The sequence below is a fragment of the Delphinapterus leucas genome, chromosome 8 (assembly GCF_059928025.1).
Source record: "Delphinapterus leucas isolate spDelLeu-1000000601 "Yukka" chromosome 8, BTC_Dleu_Yukka2, whole genome shotgun sequence".
Classification (NCBI taxonomy): Eukaryota; Metazoa; Chordata; class Mammalia; order Artiodactyla; family Monodontidae; genus Delphinapterus; species Delphinapterus leucas.
The window spans coordinates 33,707,368-33,724,035 of NC_143136.1; the positions used below are offsets into that span (position 1 = coordinate 33,707,368).

The 16,668-nt window shown below is 45.0% G+C and overlaps 1 protein-coding gene across 1 annotated transcript in view; it reads right to left on the reverse strand.

The window, feature by feature from the left end:
• Window positions 1-16,668, reverse strand: part of KIAA2012 (KIAA2012 ortholog) — a 120,488-nt gene that overhangs the window by 79,748 nt on the left and 24,072 nt on the right. Inside the window, exons 8-11 of the mRNA XM_022567431.3 lie at window positions 15,602-15,770; window positions 12,159-12,308; window positions 8,551-8,721; window positions 6,043-6,153 (exon numbers count right to left, since the gene is read on the reverse strand). Coding sequence (XP_022423139.2) covers window positions 6,043-6,153; window positions 8,551-8,721; window positions 12,159-12,308; window positions 15,602-15,770 — 601 coding nt within the window. The remainder of the gene's footprint in view (window positions 1-6,042; window positions 6,154-8,550; window positions 8,722-12,158; window positions 12,309-15,601; window positions 15,771-16,668) is intronic.

Genomic DNA, 16,668 nt, shown 5'->3' on the forward strand with positions numbered 1-16,668 from the left:
GGTGAGAGACCCAGGTAGTAAGAATTACTGCTGACCTAAGATAGTAGCAATCAATGTGGGCTGAGGTGGTCAGGTGAGGTGGTACAATGAAGATGGGACTGCAGCTAGTCCTTGAAGCCTAGAAACCTGGACAAGAGGGCCTAGAGGCAGTAAGTTCTAGTGAGAAGAGCTTTGGCCTAAGTAGGTGCAGGAAGATCTGGGTTTGAGCCTTAGATTTGCCGCATAGAAGCTGTGTGACTTTGAGCAAGTCACCGTACCTCTCTGGGCCTCAGTTTCCTTATCCATAAAAGGAGAGTTTTCAAACTGTGGTCTCATAGTTCTAGTGACTGCATAGACCCCACAGCCAGGAATCATTTCAGGAGGGAAAGAATTAGCTGGGCTCTGAAGAAGTTGTTGGGGGACACAGTCAGACCATCCCTACTTTAACCAGGCAGCTCTGCTTTTATCCATTTTATCTATAGGTGTCCTCAGAAAGTCTGTTTGATAAAATGCTTCCCCTGCTTAAATGCTGATGAAGGTGCTGCCTACATTCCGTCTCAACTCTAAGGTTCTCTGGAACAGAAAAAATGCGAGGGAGGTAGAATTTACAGCTTTACAGGCTCTGTAAGAAACAATATAAGTACATGTGCAAAAAATAAAGAGGAATTAAATATTCTTCAACACTTCATATTGACTTTTTTCTTAAAAAAAAAGAATTTTCAGCGGATTCAAAGAGAACTATTATTTTTGACATTTTTCTTCTTTGGAAGGCATAAAGTGGCGATAATATCACATTTTCAGCCAAATACGAGGGAGGGGAGTCTTTGTACTTGTAGGAATCATGAGCGGTTTCTGTCAAAGGAAAGAAGACTCCCCAGTGGTTTTTAGTGGCTCTCTGCAGGTGGCCATCAGAACACCTTCCAGTGTGGGCTGCTGATGCGGTGCTGGGTTCACTGTGGTGAGGGAAAGAACCCCGCTTCCCTCTGAAGTCCTGACAAACAGAGCTATCACTGCCCTGTGGTCCATGTGACAGACCCAAATTAGCCCCATGCCGAGCCTCATGGGAATCCCCCATAACTTCTGCAAGGGGAGGAGAGTATATGGGTCAGGACTCAGTGGAGAACAGAAACCACCAAGGTATTTTAAGAAGAAATGGAGCTACTATAGAGAACTTGGTGCTTACAGAGTTGCTGCAGCAACTGCCTCTTGACAGTCTTCACGAGCTCGCTTGCCAGGGTAAGTAGGCAAAGTGCCTCCGCCTCACTCCTGCGCTTCAAATCTCATGCAAATGCATCTATTTGGCAGAACCGCATCTGCATCCCACCCCCTAACTGCAAAGGTTATCTGGGAAATGTAGTTTTTAGCCTTCCAGCCTTTGCAGTACAGGAGGGCACTGGAAGGAAATGCTGGGTACCAAGCGACCATATCCAGCCATGTTTTTCTTTATTTCAACATCTGAGAAGTGGTAAATCCACCAACATAATTGCGTATGGATTATTAACAAACACTGATTGGGCAAAAGGGCCTTATTGCCACCCAGGCTTCCTCCTACCTTCCTCTACTTCTTTTTACCTGGAGATGGAGGGATTGTGGACTCAGTGATTCAGAACTGATGTTTGGAAAATGAAAACAAGAACAGGCATGAATTATTGAATGACTGAGATCCTGCTTCAGGACTTAGACAACAGAACTGCTCTACGGAGAGAGTCTCCTTGGGAAAGGGGGTTATTTAGTAACATACAGCATTACAACTGGAAAGAACCTTAGAAATAATGTTTAGTGTTTTCCAAAGTGTGTTCCAAAAACTAGTTAGATGCACATAATGCTTTACTAAAAACAAGAAAGAATTCAGTGGTCAAATAAGTTTGGGAAACATTGCATATCCGCATCTTGAGGAACCATAATCCATATTAACACAGTAAAGGCTCCTGCAGTAAGGAATGTGCTTCGCTTTAGCTTACTGGTTTCCAACTTATTTGGCCTCAGAACTTTTTTTTTTTTTTAACAGAATGCCTGGTAACCTTCTGAGGACTTGGAGTTCTATGGGATATACACTGGGAGGATTGGATCTAATCCCAGGTCCTCTTTCTCCATATGGAGAAGCTGAGCTCCAAAGCAGTAGATTTATTTGCCAGTGATCACAGAAATCAGGGTGGTAGAGCTGAGAATAAAACCCAAGACTTTGGATATTTAGTCCAAAGTTCTTTCTTCTTCTTCACGCTGTCTCATCTAATGGACTTCTTCACTTTTTAAAAAAATTAATTTATTTTATTTTATTTATTTTATTTTTGGCTGCGTTGGGTCTTTGTTGCTGCACACAGGCTTTCTCTAGTTGCGGCGAGCAGGGGCTACTCTTCGTTGCAGTGAACATGCTTCTCATTGCGGTGGCTTCTCTTGTTGGGAGCAGGGGCTCTAGGCGCATGGGCTTCAGTAGCTGTGGCACATGGGCTCAGTATTTGTGGCACACGGGCTCAGTAGTTGTGGCTCATGGGCTCTAGAGCGCAGGATCAGTAGTTGTGGTTCACGGGCTTAGTTCCTCCACTGCATGTGGGATCTTCCCAGACCAGGGCTCGAATCCCTGTCTCCTGCATTGGCAGGCGGATTCTTAAATCACTGTGCCACCAGGGAAGCCCTGGGCTTCTTCACTTTTAAATCTCTAGGCATCTTCACTAAAGCAACAGCTGCTAAGAGAAAGGCTACTCAAGGAAAATCATACTCTGTCAAATATCCCATCAACATGGAAGGATCCTTTTACCCATGAGTCCCCACAACCAACATTATCACAAATGACAAATGGGACAACACAGAGAAAGTCAACCACTTAGCATATGTTTGCCCCCAAATAATCAGTGTTTTGAGACCAGCTGGGATATTCTTGGACCCTTCATTTTTCTGTTTACCAAATTGTAGACCATCAGGAAATGACACCTGTATATTATCTATTATGAAAACAAATTACACCCAAATCTAGTGACTTAAAGCAATAAACCTTTGCTATATCTCACATAGTTTCTATGGGAATCTGGGAGGGGCTTAGGCCTGTGATTCCGGTGCAGTCTCTTGTGAGGCTGCAGTCACAATGCCAATCAGGGATGCAATCATCTGGAGATTTCCCTGGGGTTGGACCATCTCAGAAGTCACACACTGTCACTTGTGTCATATTCTATATTTATCAGAAGTGAGCCACTATGTCCAGCACACACTCAAGGGGAGGAGAATTGGGCTCCCCCTTTTGAAAGAACAAGTGTCAAAGAATTTGTAGACATATTTTAAAACCACCTTACCAAGAAAGAGTTGCAAGAGAGAAGGATGCTAATTAAATGACCAAAAAACAAGGCAAGTTTTGGGGGTAAAAATCCTTTTAGGACAAGAGCAGGTGTCAACTGGAAACTCTGAAAGAGATGAAGAATTCAAATTTGCATGGGACCTGGAGTCCCAAACCGAACCACTGGCACAGACATTCTTGAGCTTCTTGCAATAAAGAACTTCTGAATAAAAGAACTTCTGAAAGAAAACTTCTGTTGCTCCACTGTGACTAGGAGAATAGATGAAGGATTTGAATCAAGGATAAGCAACTCCAATGTTCCAATGTTTTGACTTGTATCCTTCCAAGTTAAATTTTCCTTTCTTAAGCCTTTGAATTTTCTAAGTGTTGCAATATCCCAACGTGACCAAGAGGGTCGAATTCCAGCTCAAGTCTTCACATCTTTTTTTTTTTCTTCTGAAGGTTTATACTCATTCTTCTATGCTATCTGAAAGCAAGATATCATGATCTAATTGCTTAAGAATTTATTTCCAAGTAGATGTTGGCAGAGTCTGAAAGTCTCAGAATGATCAGACAGATCATATTTCCGCTTTAACCCAAGATTTTTTTAAATTAAAAAACCACAACTATGATTCCCCCCCAAACTTTCCTTTATGGCACCTGGGGTATTCTGTCCACGCATTTCTTGGACATATGATAAAGATAAGAGGATCTCTAGGACTCTTCTAATATATTTGGGAGCTAAACAACAAACAGATGCATATAAATACAGTAATCACAAAAGTGGGATTGAGAGAGAGAAATGGGTGAAAGCTACATCGTAGCAGTTCAGTGAGATGAAGTGGATTTATTGAGGAAAATATCCCAGAAAAGATGAACCTTCCCCTGGAACTTAAAATGATTCTAAATATTTGAGGGCAACTTGGGCAAAGGCTGGGATATAAGAGAAGGAAGACTGAATGTTTGGGCCATCAGACAGATGAGAAAAGGGTGGGCCTGAATATAGTGGGAGATGAGACTGGAAGAGTAGGGTGGGGATGGTGATCAAGATACATTTGAACAAACAGCTGCAAAGAATTTGGTGTGGGTGGAGCAAATCCTTTGCAGGAGTTGAAAATGTTTTTCAGTATCCTGCTTCCCAAAGCAAAACAAAACAGGGCTTGCCCATTAACAGAGACTCTTAGAAAGCTGGGCCTGTTCTATGGGCGCTTGTAGGGAGATGTGGGTTAAGGTTCTGCCTGCCTCCCAGGGCCTTATGCAATCATGGTCGAGGCTGGAGGTCCAGCAGCTGTATATGGAGGACAGGCTAGAGAGAGGCCATTGACTGACTGACTGATTGACGGATGATTCATTTGTTCATTTATTCAACAAGCTCACAGTGAATGCCTTTAGGTTTGAGAGGCAAGTAGGATTAAATACATTGTTCATGGGACTAAGACAAGATGGCAGGCAAGTCTCGATTTATTCAGCATAAATTTCATTTCTCTCTTTCTTTCTTTTGTGTGGAAATTATTGAAAGATTTTCAATGAACATTTACTGTGATCCTGCTCTGTTTGCGTCAGGAACTGTGCTAAGTGCTGAGGATGCCGAAGTGACTGAAACATACTGACGAGATGACAACAAACTGAAACATGGAACTTAAATATTTCCTCTTCTGCTTCTGGCTTTTGCTTTGCCCAAAGGGGAGCTATTTCTCTTGGAAGAGAGCGGACAAATGTGCAGCAGGTGAACAGAATCGTGTTTGCGTTCCAGCTGTTGTACCAGCTGTGTCACAGTGACAGTGGCCTCCACCTGTCTCACTCCTGCTTCCGCCAGTTCAGAACCAAGTTATTTTTATACTCATATCATGGGACAGCCCAAGTGGTGATGGAAGTTCCTTAATGCTGGATTTGGAACCGAATGCATTCTGGTTTCTGGAAATCCATGTACTAAATGGCTACTTCCACAGCAACAGAGACAACACATAAAATGCAGCAATCGTCCATAGCTGCTGGTGGTGGAGTCGATCCCCTTATTTCGAATGAGAGGAGGAACCTTGGACACAAGGAAGGGTTGACCCAAAGTCATCTGACAACATAGAGGACAAGCCAGGGCTACTCAAATCTCCTGGCTCTGATTCCATGTTCTTTTTGTTGAGGCAGTCATGACATCACCCACCAAAGGAGTGCAGATTTTAATCTCCCTCATTAAGAGGCCTGCTGGCTGTACGACTCATGCATACACATCATGATGGTTCCTGGGTGGTTGACACTCATCACCCTCTGACTTCATTTTTTTTTTCCTTTGCAAGATGGTTATTGCCCAGAGCCAGCACCCCTTTTCCAAAAAGTGAACATGCCAGAAGGGTTTTTGGAAACGGCCTTGATATCTGTCAGGAGCCAGATGATTCGCAGCAATGAACCAATACACATAACAAGGATAACTGATTGGATTACCAATTAGCCACCTCCACCTCTGGAGGGTGGTTGGAAAGAAGAGAAAAGGCAGTGTTTAGTTTGGGCAAATACCAAGAGGGCTTTATCATCCTCATCAAGACATCAGCACGGCACATTAGGCCTCCTCCAAGCCATTCCATGGGAACGTCTCTCTCCAGATGCTCCAGCAAGAGCAAACTTGCTATGCAGACATTGGGTTATTGTGTCTGAGCTACAGAAGCATCCCTGGGTTCAGTGAGAGGGGAGAAACTGGTTGACTTGCATCTTTTTTTAATGATGTCTCTGCTGCTGGGGAGTTTTGGAAGCTGCAGGTAAAATCTTCCCCCAAGAAAGCGAGGCTGACCTGGGATGTATCATCTTACCTTCACCCGACAGAAGCTCCTCGGTTTGGGTAGGCCTTGGGAGGGACAGGCAGCTGTTTTCTCCATTTGGACCCAGCAAGAAGTGTCCCAGTGTGGGGTCTCTGGATTTTTCTTGAAAATAAGCACAAACATGGGCAGTGTTAGCACCAGTGCAGGGGAGGGAGGCTGAACCTGGACCGTGCTCCCTGAATCCCCAGCGGGCAGATGCCCGTGTGCTCAGGTGCTTGCCAGGGTGCAGGGCCAGCCCCACTCCTGGGATTCGGCAGAGCAGGGCCAGGGTTCACGCCCCATCATCTGGAGTCAGTGTGGGATGAACAGGGCGGGGCTGCCATAGCCTACGACGTGCCTTCTGTGAAGGTCTAGAAAAGGGGGAATCCTCTGGTTTCAGGCAGCCCTCCAGGGACAAGGTGAACCTGGAGGGGGCACCTTGTGTGAAGGAAAGGAGCCCCATCCTCCAAGTGTGTGCAGCCCAGCTCCTGGGCACAGGGCTCAGGGGTTCCAGCCTCTGCTTCCTGCTCTATCACATGCCTTTGTGCAGTACTCAGCGGCACAGCTGTGCCCTGTGGTTCCAATGCTGGGACTGCTTAGTGACTCCAAGGGGCTCAGGCCAAGGAGGAGAAGGAAGCTCTATTTCTCTCAGTTGCTTAGAAAGATTGAGGGTGTTTCTATAACTTTACCTTCCCCATTTCCAAGGCAAAAGGGTCAGGAGTAGAGCTGGCAATCAGCCACAGTGGATGCTTACAAGTGTGTAAACACACATATACACAGAGGCATCACACACACACATGGAAACACACATACTTACACTAAGGTGTGCACTCACACGCACATATATACACACTCACAAGGCACGCACACATATGCAGGTGTGCCTGCAAGGACACACATGTATCACACATGAAGAAGGACACACAGCAACACATGTGTACTTGTTCACAGGCAGGCCTGCATGCCTGCATAATCACACATACATACACGAGCACACAAGTATACACATGTACTCCCATAGGTATATAAGCACACACATACCCTAAGACACATGTGTGCCCCCATACACACATTCATTTACACACACTCAGCCTACACACTTGAGGCTTCAGGCTGCACTCGTCATAGTCACAGCCCTGGCATTCATTCTAATCAGGTTCTCCTTTTGTAAGGGTGTCTAATTTGGGGTGTGTGTGTGTGTGTGTTTGGTGTGATTTGTTCTGGGCAATGCAACCTCCTAGGAATACCCTTGGTGGTGACGCTACTGTACCTAAAGTTCAGTTCATTAGCTCAAAATTAAGAGAGCATCATTGCCATGCAAATATAAAAGGGAGGAGGTTGTAAGAGAAAGGTTCCATTTGGAAATAGTTTGTAAGTTTCTTTGGAGAGAGAGAGAGAGAGAGAGAGAGAGAGAGAGAATTTGACTTTGACCATTCCAGCCTTAAACAGAGGAACTGCAAGCACATGTGGAATTATTGATCCATGTATTGAATTTATGCTTACAAGGCTTCAAATATAAATAAATGCTTGGGTCGAGGCAGGGGGAACGCAGGCGAGCAGGATTTAAATAGTGAGGCATCTGTCTCTGAGCGAGCCTGGGATGGGACGAAAGCTGTGGTATCTGTTGTCTTCTTGGTAGCTCTCAGTTGCCACATTCCTCTCGAGTGTGAGCTTCTCTAGGCCCTGAGTGTGATTCTGCTGTTAACAGAGATACTTTGTTCACATTGTCTGGCACCCAAACACACACCAGCTCCTTCATCTGGTGCTCAATCAGAGAAAGCCACCCGTCACCCGATGAGGGAGGAACAGCTGATTGGGCTGCACTTTCTAGAAAATGGTTTGTTGGTCTCCAGCACGGCCCCTCCCTAAGGGATTTTCAGGGGTAATTTGGACCCTAAGCAACTTTTGCTTTATGTGCTGCGTTTAGATCAAAGACCCCATGGAAGCTGTTATTGCACTGTCTTAGTTTCCTCCTGGACTGTTGGCTCTTAAGGATAAGAACTCTGAGTGGGGCTAAGTCATAGAGGGTGTGGCCCTGCCTGCCTCATCCTTCAGTAGAAATCCGGAGTCCTTTTCTCTCTGTGCACAGGCCTCAGGCTCTGCCCTGGGCCGGAGGGTGACTCCTCCCCGGGGACTCTTCCTGTTGGCAGCGTCCGCAGGCTCCCTTGCCCCGTGCAGGGTTATGGCTCGGTGTTGAGAATGCCTGGTAAACCCAGTAGCGAGTCTCCCTGATGAGCGCGGGGAGCTGTGTCATCACACGCTGCGGCCGGGGGCGGGGAAAGCACAGAACAGCTTGGCAGTGCCTGTTGGTGCAGAAAACCCTTAAAACATGTACTGGCTCTTGAGGAATATGCGTGGTGACCGTTAATCCCACTGACAGCATTGGAAACACTGCTGATTTCCCTTTTTCAATGGGGTGGCTTTCAGACAGCTTATGTGTGGCCCTGGAAGATGATTAAAATGAGCCCAGAGCCACAGACAAGCCAAGAGGGTGCATCCATGCACCCCGGGAGTGATTACCTTGTCCTGCTGCTGGGAGTGCCCCGCCGGCCCGTCTCACATGTAGGGGGCCCATGGGGCTGCTGTGGCCTGATGTCCTGGGGCTGTCCAGGCCCCTCTGGCTCTCTGGACCTTTTCTTCCTTCCGTCAGGGACAGTGGTGGGGTGCCATCCTGGGTTGGAGCATCATCCTCTTCAAAAGCAAAAGGAGAAAAAGTATGAGTGAGAATTTGGATCAGTAAGAAAGTGAAGGAACCTCTTTTCTAATTCTGTTGATGTGGCTCCTAGTGTCTAGGATCACTAATTCCCCTCATTCTCAAGTTTGTCTCTCTTTTCCAGCCCTGCTAAGGAGCAGAGGCCGGGTATCTCCCACAGCCAAGGTGGGATTACTCTTGGCTAGAATAGCAGCCCTACTGTTGGGGAACCTCCAAGAACTGGGAGGAACTGAACAGTGGTTGTTGTTATCCTCATCCTATTGATGGGCTCCTGAGATAGGAGATAGACTAGGGAGGCTGCAAGGTCCTTCCCTAACTGGGGAGACCCCAGCGTTAAAGCTCATGGGACTATTGGCTACAGAGTTCCAACCACAAAGCAATTTTTCTAAGCAGAACCAGTGATCTCATGGCCCCTCCAGGTCATAAAGTACAAAGTAGCCCCTTCTAGATGGTAGTTAGAGGGTAACAGGATGGATGATAAACACAAAGCACGTCTTGGCCTCCATCTTTGTTCTTTCTCTCACTCTTTCCCAAAACAGGCTCTGCTCTAGGAGCTGCTCTAGGGAGGGCAAAACCTAATTTTTAGAGGGTAATCTAAAAGTGATTGGGACCTTGTCTTAATCTCAGAGAGAGTGGTCTTTATTTCATGTTCAACACACTCTTGGTGTTTGTGTTTAAAGGCTGGCTTCACACACAGTCTCCAAGTATCACAAGCTACTTATTTACAAAGGGAAGAGGTGTCTTAACAATGGAGAAAGACATCTCTTTAACCAAATAATGAAATTTAACATCACTTATAATGGAACAACTTATAACAAAGGGAATTAATATAAAGGGATATTTTGTGTCCCTTGATGTAATGCACTGAGAAGCACACATCACCAACATGCCATTCTTGCCAAAAATGTTTGATCTGAATCTAATCATGAGGAAACAAACCTAAATTGAGGATAATTCTGTAAAGCAACTAGCCTAAACTCTTCAAAAATGTCAGTGTCATGAAAAATGAGACTGGGGAAGTGTTCTAGATGAAAAGATTCTAAAGAGATGTGACAATTAAATACAATGTATGATTCTGAGTGGAATCCTGGATTGATTGGGGGAAAAAAAAACAACTGTAAGGAATATTACTGGTGTAATTAGAGAAATTTGAATGTGGACTATATATTAGAAAAGAGTATTACATCAATGTTAATTTTCTTGAATGTGATAATTGTACTGTGGTTACAAGGAGAATATCCTTGCTCTTGGGAGATACGTGCTGATAAGGGATGAAATGTACAAAGTCTGCAGTTTAGTCTCGGATGGTTCAGCAATAAAATAAAATATGTATGTGTGTATGTGCGTATAAAAAATCTGGCTTCATTTTTATGATATGAGAAGTGAAACAATCCAGAGCTAAGCACGTAAATGGGTCTGTGCAACCTCTGGGGCGATGAGAGTCCCACTTACTAGTTCTAAACACCCTTGCTCCAGGGACCCCTGTGTGAGAAAGATTGCCATGAAAATCTTGCCTCTTTAGACCTTTTTTTTTTTGTTTGTTTTGTTTTAATGCATCTACTACCCAGTTGAGTCACACACTGAACTAACCAAGCTACCAGGGACTTCTTAGCCCAGCTTCCTCCTGGCAGGGTAGCAGAGGATGGACAGGCTCTAGATACTGGGTCCCCAGGGGACATGGCAGCTCAAAACAAGTGGAGGGCAGTGTGAGGTGAGCAGCACCAAAGATGAAATTCCCTGGTGTTGCCCATCCCTCCTGGTGGCTCAGGCGGTGCCCCTGACGTTGTGGTGCACAGGGGCTAAGCTGCTTTCTTACCTGTCTGCACGCAGAGTGACCCTTGCCATATGAGGATTAAAAAAAAAAAAAATTTATTTATTTATTATTTATTTGGTTGCATCGGGTCTTAGTTGCAGCACGCGGGATCTTCATTGTGACATGGGCTTCTCTCTAGTTGTGCCACGCGGGCTTTAGAGCGCGCAGGCTTAGTTGCCCCGCGGCATGTGGGATCTTAGTCCCCTGACCAGGGATCTAACCCGCGTCCCCTGCATTGGAAGGCGGATTCTTAACCAAGGGACCACCGGGGAAGTCCCCATATGTGGATTTTTTTTAAAAACTTGGAAGTCTTCAGGATGATTAACTCTCACTTAAGAGATATGGTAAACAAGCGCCTGCCTCAAGAATCAAAGGACGTTCTCAAAATGGAAATGTCTCAAGAACATCCTGACCTGGGTTCATTTTTTTTTTTTTTATTCTGAGAGGCCGTGCAGTATAATGAATAAGAGCACAGATTCTGACACTGGAAGGCCTCAGCTCCAAGCCCAGCGAGACCACTTATAATTGTGTGACCTCAAACAAGTCACTCATCTCCCAGGGCTTCAGATTTCTGATCTGTGAAATGAGGGTAGGACTGTTGTGAGAAGTAAATGAGATAAGATGTGTTAAAACCTGAGGCCAGTGCCTGTCACTGAGGAAGAACTCCTTAAATATGAATGTTCATCCTTCTACTTCTTCTGATTACCACCACTCAGAGATCACCTAGCGTTTGTGATACTGTCATCTTGCCCTTGGGGAAGGAGCTTCAGTTTTGTGAAAATATAGAGCTTTCTAAATATGGCCCATTGTTTCCAACCTATCAACACATAAAAATATACACTTTGATGCACTCATATGTATAATTTCAGATGTTTTGAAAAACTGGAGTGATGCCTTTTGTTGATATTATGAACTTCTCATGAATAGTCCCAAATAGATTAGAAATGAAATTCCATTGGTTAAAAACATGGGAGAAACTATAGAGCGTGCAGCAAATACGTAGTAAGTTTGCTGCTGTTTTACATCTGCAACCAGGAAATATTAGTAGGGGGTTTGATTTAGTGAGTAAGTAACTTGTGAGCTAGACAGGAAGTTGGTTTCACTGCAGCACTTTGGTTAAGGCAGCTGCTGCCTGAGCAGAAGCCATCTTCAAGTGGCCGGGGAGGAGTGGCCTCCCTTCTAGCCTCTTTATTTTAAAAAAATTATTTATTTATTTATTTTTGGCTGCGTTGGTCTTCGTTGCTGAGCGCGGGCTTTCTCTAGTTGGGATGAGTTGTGGTGCGTGGGCCTCTCATTGCAGTGGCTTCTCTTGTTGCAGGGCACGGGCTCTAGGAGCGCGGGCTCCACAGTTGTGGCTCGTGGGCTGTACTGCACAGGCTCAGTAGTTGTGGTGCCCGGGCTTAGTTGCTCCACGGTATGTGGGATCTTCCTAGATCAGGGCTCGAACTCGTGTCCCCTGCATTGGCAGGCGGATTCTTAACCACTGCTTCACCAGGGAAGTCCCTCTAGTCTCCTTTTTATGGCTGAGGACCCTGAGGTGTCTTGCCTGGCTCTCCTTTGGATTGAGATCCCTGTGGGTTGCTGGAGGGAAGGAATAGCTACCTTGAGGCACGAGTGTGTCCCTCCCTGTGTCTACTGGGAGATGTACTGTTAATTCCCTTGGCCTTTTCAGGGGCACCTGCTTCAGGGGAGGCCTCCATAAAGGCTTGGACTCTTCTTCTGTTTCTGGTGCTGACTCAGAAACAGGAGCACCTAGGAGACAAAGAGAAAGCCAAGTTGTAGTAGACATCTGTGGTTTTTGCCAGCTCTCTCTTCTTTTTGGGGACCCATCTTTCTCTCACTCAGACCATGTGGTTTGGGTGGTCCGTTCCCTGACTCCAGGGATGGGCAAGTGACTGAAGCCTGGCTAACGAGAGCACCTCATTGCTTTAGCCACGGTGACTGGGTCCGGGGTGGGCACATAGCCCAAGCCTGGCCAATCACAGGCAATTTTGGTACTTTTTGCAAGAGCTTTTAAGAGGCATTCTCCTTTCTTTTTAAAAATAAATTTATTTATTCATTTATTTATTTTTGGCTGCGTTGGGTCTTTGTTGCTGAGCACAGGCTTTCTCTAGTTGCAGCGAGTGGGGGCTACTTTCCTTGCGGTGCATGGGCTTCTTATTGCCATGGCTTCTCTTGTTGTGGAGCATGGGCTCTAGGTGCGGGGGCTTCAGTAGTTGTGGTGCATGGGCTCAGTAGTTGTGGCTAGTGGGCTCTAGAGCGCAGGCTCAGTAGTTGTGGCACACGGGCTTGGTTGCTCCGCGGCATGTGGGATCTTCCCAGACCAGGACTCGAACCTGTGTCCCCTGCACTGGCAGGTGGATTCTTAACCACTGTGCCACCAGGGAAGTCCAAGAGGCATATCCTTTCTACGGGGGTTAACGAGTTGTCATGGAATTGCAGGAGGCCATCTTTACCACCACATGGGGACAACGTGCTTGAGAGGAAAGGCTAACAGAGCTGAGAGACTCAGACAAATAGTGCCCAGAGGACATTTTCTGAGGCCTGGATCCAGCTGAGCCTGGAGTTGGCTGGTCCTTGCACTATCCAATTACATGAGTGAATACATTTCTTTTTTTGCTTACGAGAGTTTGAGTTAGGCTTCTAACACCTGTTACTGAAGGAGTCCTCACTGACATACAAAAGAAGGAAGAACTCAATGGATTCACTTTCTGTATATTTTATTCCTATTTTTCATTTGTCAGTGTTGGCAAGCTCAATGGATCTCATAGGTTTAAGAATCTGGTCCATGATGGCCTGGTGACCTTCCTTCCGGGGTCATCATGGGAGATAATCAGGATTTAACCAAATCCTGCAAATAGTCCTCTCTTTGTGTATATTAAGCATGTCTTTTTTTTTAAAATTGGAGTATAGTTGATTTACAATGTTGTGTTAGTTTCAGGTGTACAGCAAAGTGAATCAGTAAGCATATCTTTTTATTCTAGTGTTTTGACATCTGGGACCTTACTCACCCTGGGGAGGCTGTCCCTCCCAGGGCTAGCCAGTTCCTAGAGACTGTAAAGGACCACCTGCAAGTGCACATTTCATATGGAAACCAATCAATCTAGAGCCCCTCCCCCCACTCCCCAGCCATGACCTCCTTAACACTTCCAGGCCACTATCCCCCTGCCTTAATGACCCCAGGGCCAGGTACCAGACAACCAGGGACAGCCCTGATGCACAGAGCCTGCCTTTTCAAACTGGCCAATCCCAAACCGGCTTAGCCTGCTTGCCCTGCCTCGCCCATTCCTTCCTGCCAAAAATGCAATAAAGACTCTTGCCCATCCCACATGCCCCCCCATCCCCACTCCGCCAGCCCTTCTGCTTCCTAGCTGACCCTGGTTCTTCTCCATGTGGCCTCGAGGGGCATGGCATGCTCTCTCCTCTTGTGAACTGTAACAGACTATCTTTTCACTGGCAGTTGTCTCCTGATCTCTATTGGCCTCATCACACCTGAATAATAAGAAAAACCTACATTTAAAAATACTGTAATACTATGTGTTTTTTTTAAGGAGCTAAGTAATTTTTTTCTGAAAGTTAAAATCTACGGAGTGAAATGTGCAGATCAGATCTTAAGTGTACAGTTGACAAATGTATATATATACATGCAACCAACCAAGATTTAGAACATTTTCATCACTTCAGAAAGTTCCCTTATGACCCCTTCCATTGACTGGTCTTTTAAGATTAACAGACATTCTTCTTCATAGTGAGAATTCCAAACAGCCGTAGAGCAAAAACTGAGAAATCAGTGGCCGTTTTTGCTGAAGTTTCTAGAAAGCTCAGAACTAGGACTTCTTCAAAATTGGAGTCAGCTGTTTAGAGAGTTGCCTTTTGCGTCGGCTTGCCCAGAAAAGTCCCAGGGGCAAGAATGTGGAATGGCTTGGGAAGGTCAGAAAGAACTTCTCCTTGTGCAGGGTGCAGGGTGAGCTGAGCGGTCATTCAGAAGCCTCTTTCAAAAAGCCTTTCTCAGTCCCAGTTGGAATTGCTCTCTCCCTTACCTGTACTGTCTTAGCACTTTGCTTAGAAGCTCAAAATCTCTTCCCTGACAAGGATTGTAGAAATCATCTAACATTACATAATAATGGTACCTAATTCAAAATCAGGAAAATGGAACAGACTCACAGACATAGAGAACAGACTTGTGGTTGCCAAGGGGGAGGGCAGTGGGGAAAGGAAGGACGGGGAGTTTGGAATGAGCAGGTGTAAACTATGATATACAGGTTTGTATATTATATGATAATACAGATTAAACAACAAGATCCTACTATACAGCACAGGGAACTATAGTCAGTATCCTGTGATAAACCATAATGGAAAAGAATATGAAAAGGAATGTATATATATGTATAACTGAATCACTTTGCTGTACAGTAGAAATTAACACAACAATGTAAATCAACTATACCTCAATAAAATAAATTACAAAAAATCAGGAAAATGGCTCTTCAGACAAACTTTTATCTTTCTTTTATAAAGCAAAGGTCCAAAGATCCAAAGATCCTCTTTATCTTGGCTGCCAGGTAACTCATCTAAATCCAGTGCTTACCAAAAGCAATGAATTCATCCCAGATGTCTGATAACATCTATTTCTCTACTCTTTTTGACCAGGTGTTTTATTTTTTCAATTTCAATTTTATTTGTCCTTCTTAATATATTGCATTTATTTGTTGTAAGCTGCCTGAAAATTCTTGCACCTTTATAACATCTACGGTGCATTGGACTTAATTTATGTGTATGGCTGACTTCCATTTTCTTCCACAGTTTAGCAAAATGCTCTGCTTGATGAGGACTCAATAAATATTTTAAAAATTGAGTTGAGTATGACCAGAAGAGAGCTACTTGTAGACTTACCCTTTTTCTTTCTTTAAAAAAAAGTTCTCTCAAGGGGGTGACCCTGAAGAGTGTCAGCCACGATTTGGGAGAGGGCTGCGTTAGCGGGACCCGCACCCCAATCCTTCCTGGCCTGCCGGGTTCCCTCAGGAGACCGAGTCACAGGGACCTACCTCTTCTTCGTGCCTTTCCTTTTGAGGGGTGTTGGGTATGGAAATGAATCTCCATGGGGAAGATGAAGAGCTCTGCTGGGGGCTTATTGGCTTTAAGTTGACTCCTCAGGGGGTCCAGGACTCTGGGTGATTCCTCTGAGATAGGAGGTGATTTCAAAGCCTTTGGTGCCTGGAGAAAATGTAAAAACAAACACACCCCCATCTGGCAGGTATCTAAATCTTGCTGCCTGCAAGGGATAAATGACATTGTATCTTACTGAATCTCCAGCATCAGAAGCTGCTGAGTGTAATGTCGCTTCTGTACCCAGGGCTGGGAGATAAAGCTGACAGACCTGGAAACCGGTCAACTCACTAGAGTAGGGCTGCTTTGCTTCATGGGAACTTGGTTATGCACCCATTAACCTAGCCTCTGATTGCTCTAGAAGTATAAATGTGGTAAATTCAAGAGCCTTTGTGAGGAAATACAGTCTTTCTCTTGCAGTCGGGAAACTGAGCCAGATTAAAATGATAGAGCTGAGATTTCCATGTCCGGAGAAGGAGAAATCTTGGCTTGTGTCGTTAAGAGAAAAAAGTATGGCTCAGATTGTGGACTGTGCAAACTTGTAGGTAGAAAGGGCAGAAAGTAGGAATACACATTTGTGTTTGCTTTCCTCATGTCATCTCTCTAAGCTTCAATTTCTTCCTCTGTAAAATGGGGGTAATCATACTTCCCACCTTATAAATTGCCATGAGGATTAAATGAGTTAATTATATGTAGTTACAACAGTGTTTGGAACTAGGCTTTTTTCTATGATATTTCTTTGAGAGAAGACTCTTCTTTCATTAGGGTTTAATACCTAACCTTGCCACTAGCAGAATACCTAGGTGTCTCCACACGTCTGTAATATGAACATAGCTAGAAAAAAAATCACTGTGTGTCAGAATCAGCCACAACTGTAACCCAGGTTTTTTATGTTCAAAAAACCCCAAAACGTACGTGTGTGTGTGGTGTATGTGTATATGTATATGGAGAGAGAGAGAGAGAGAGAGAGAGAAAGGAGCTATGGGTAGTACTTAGAGTCTCCTGT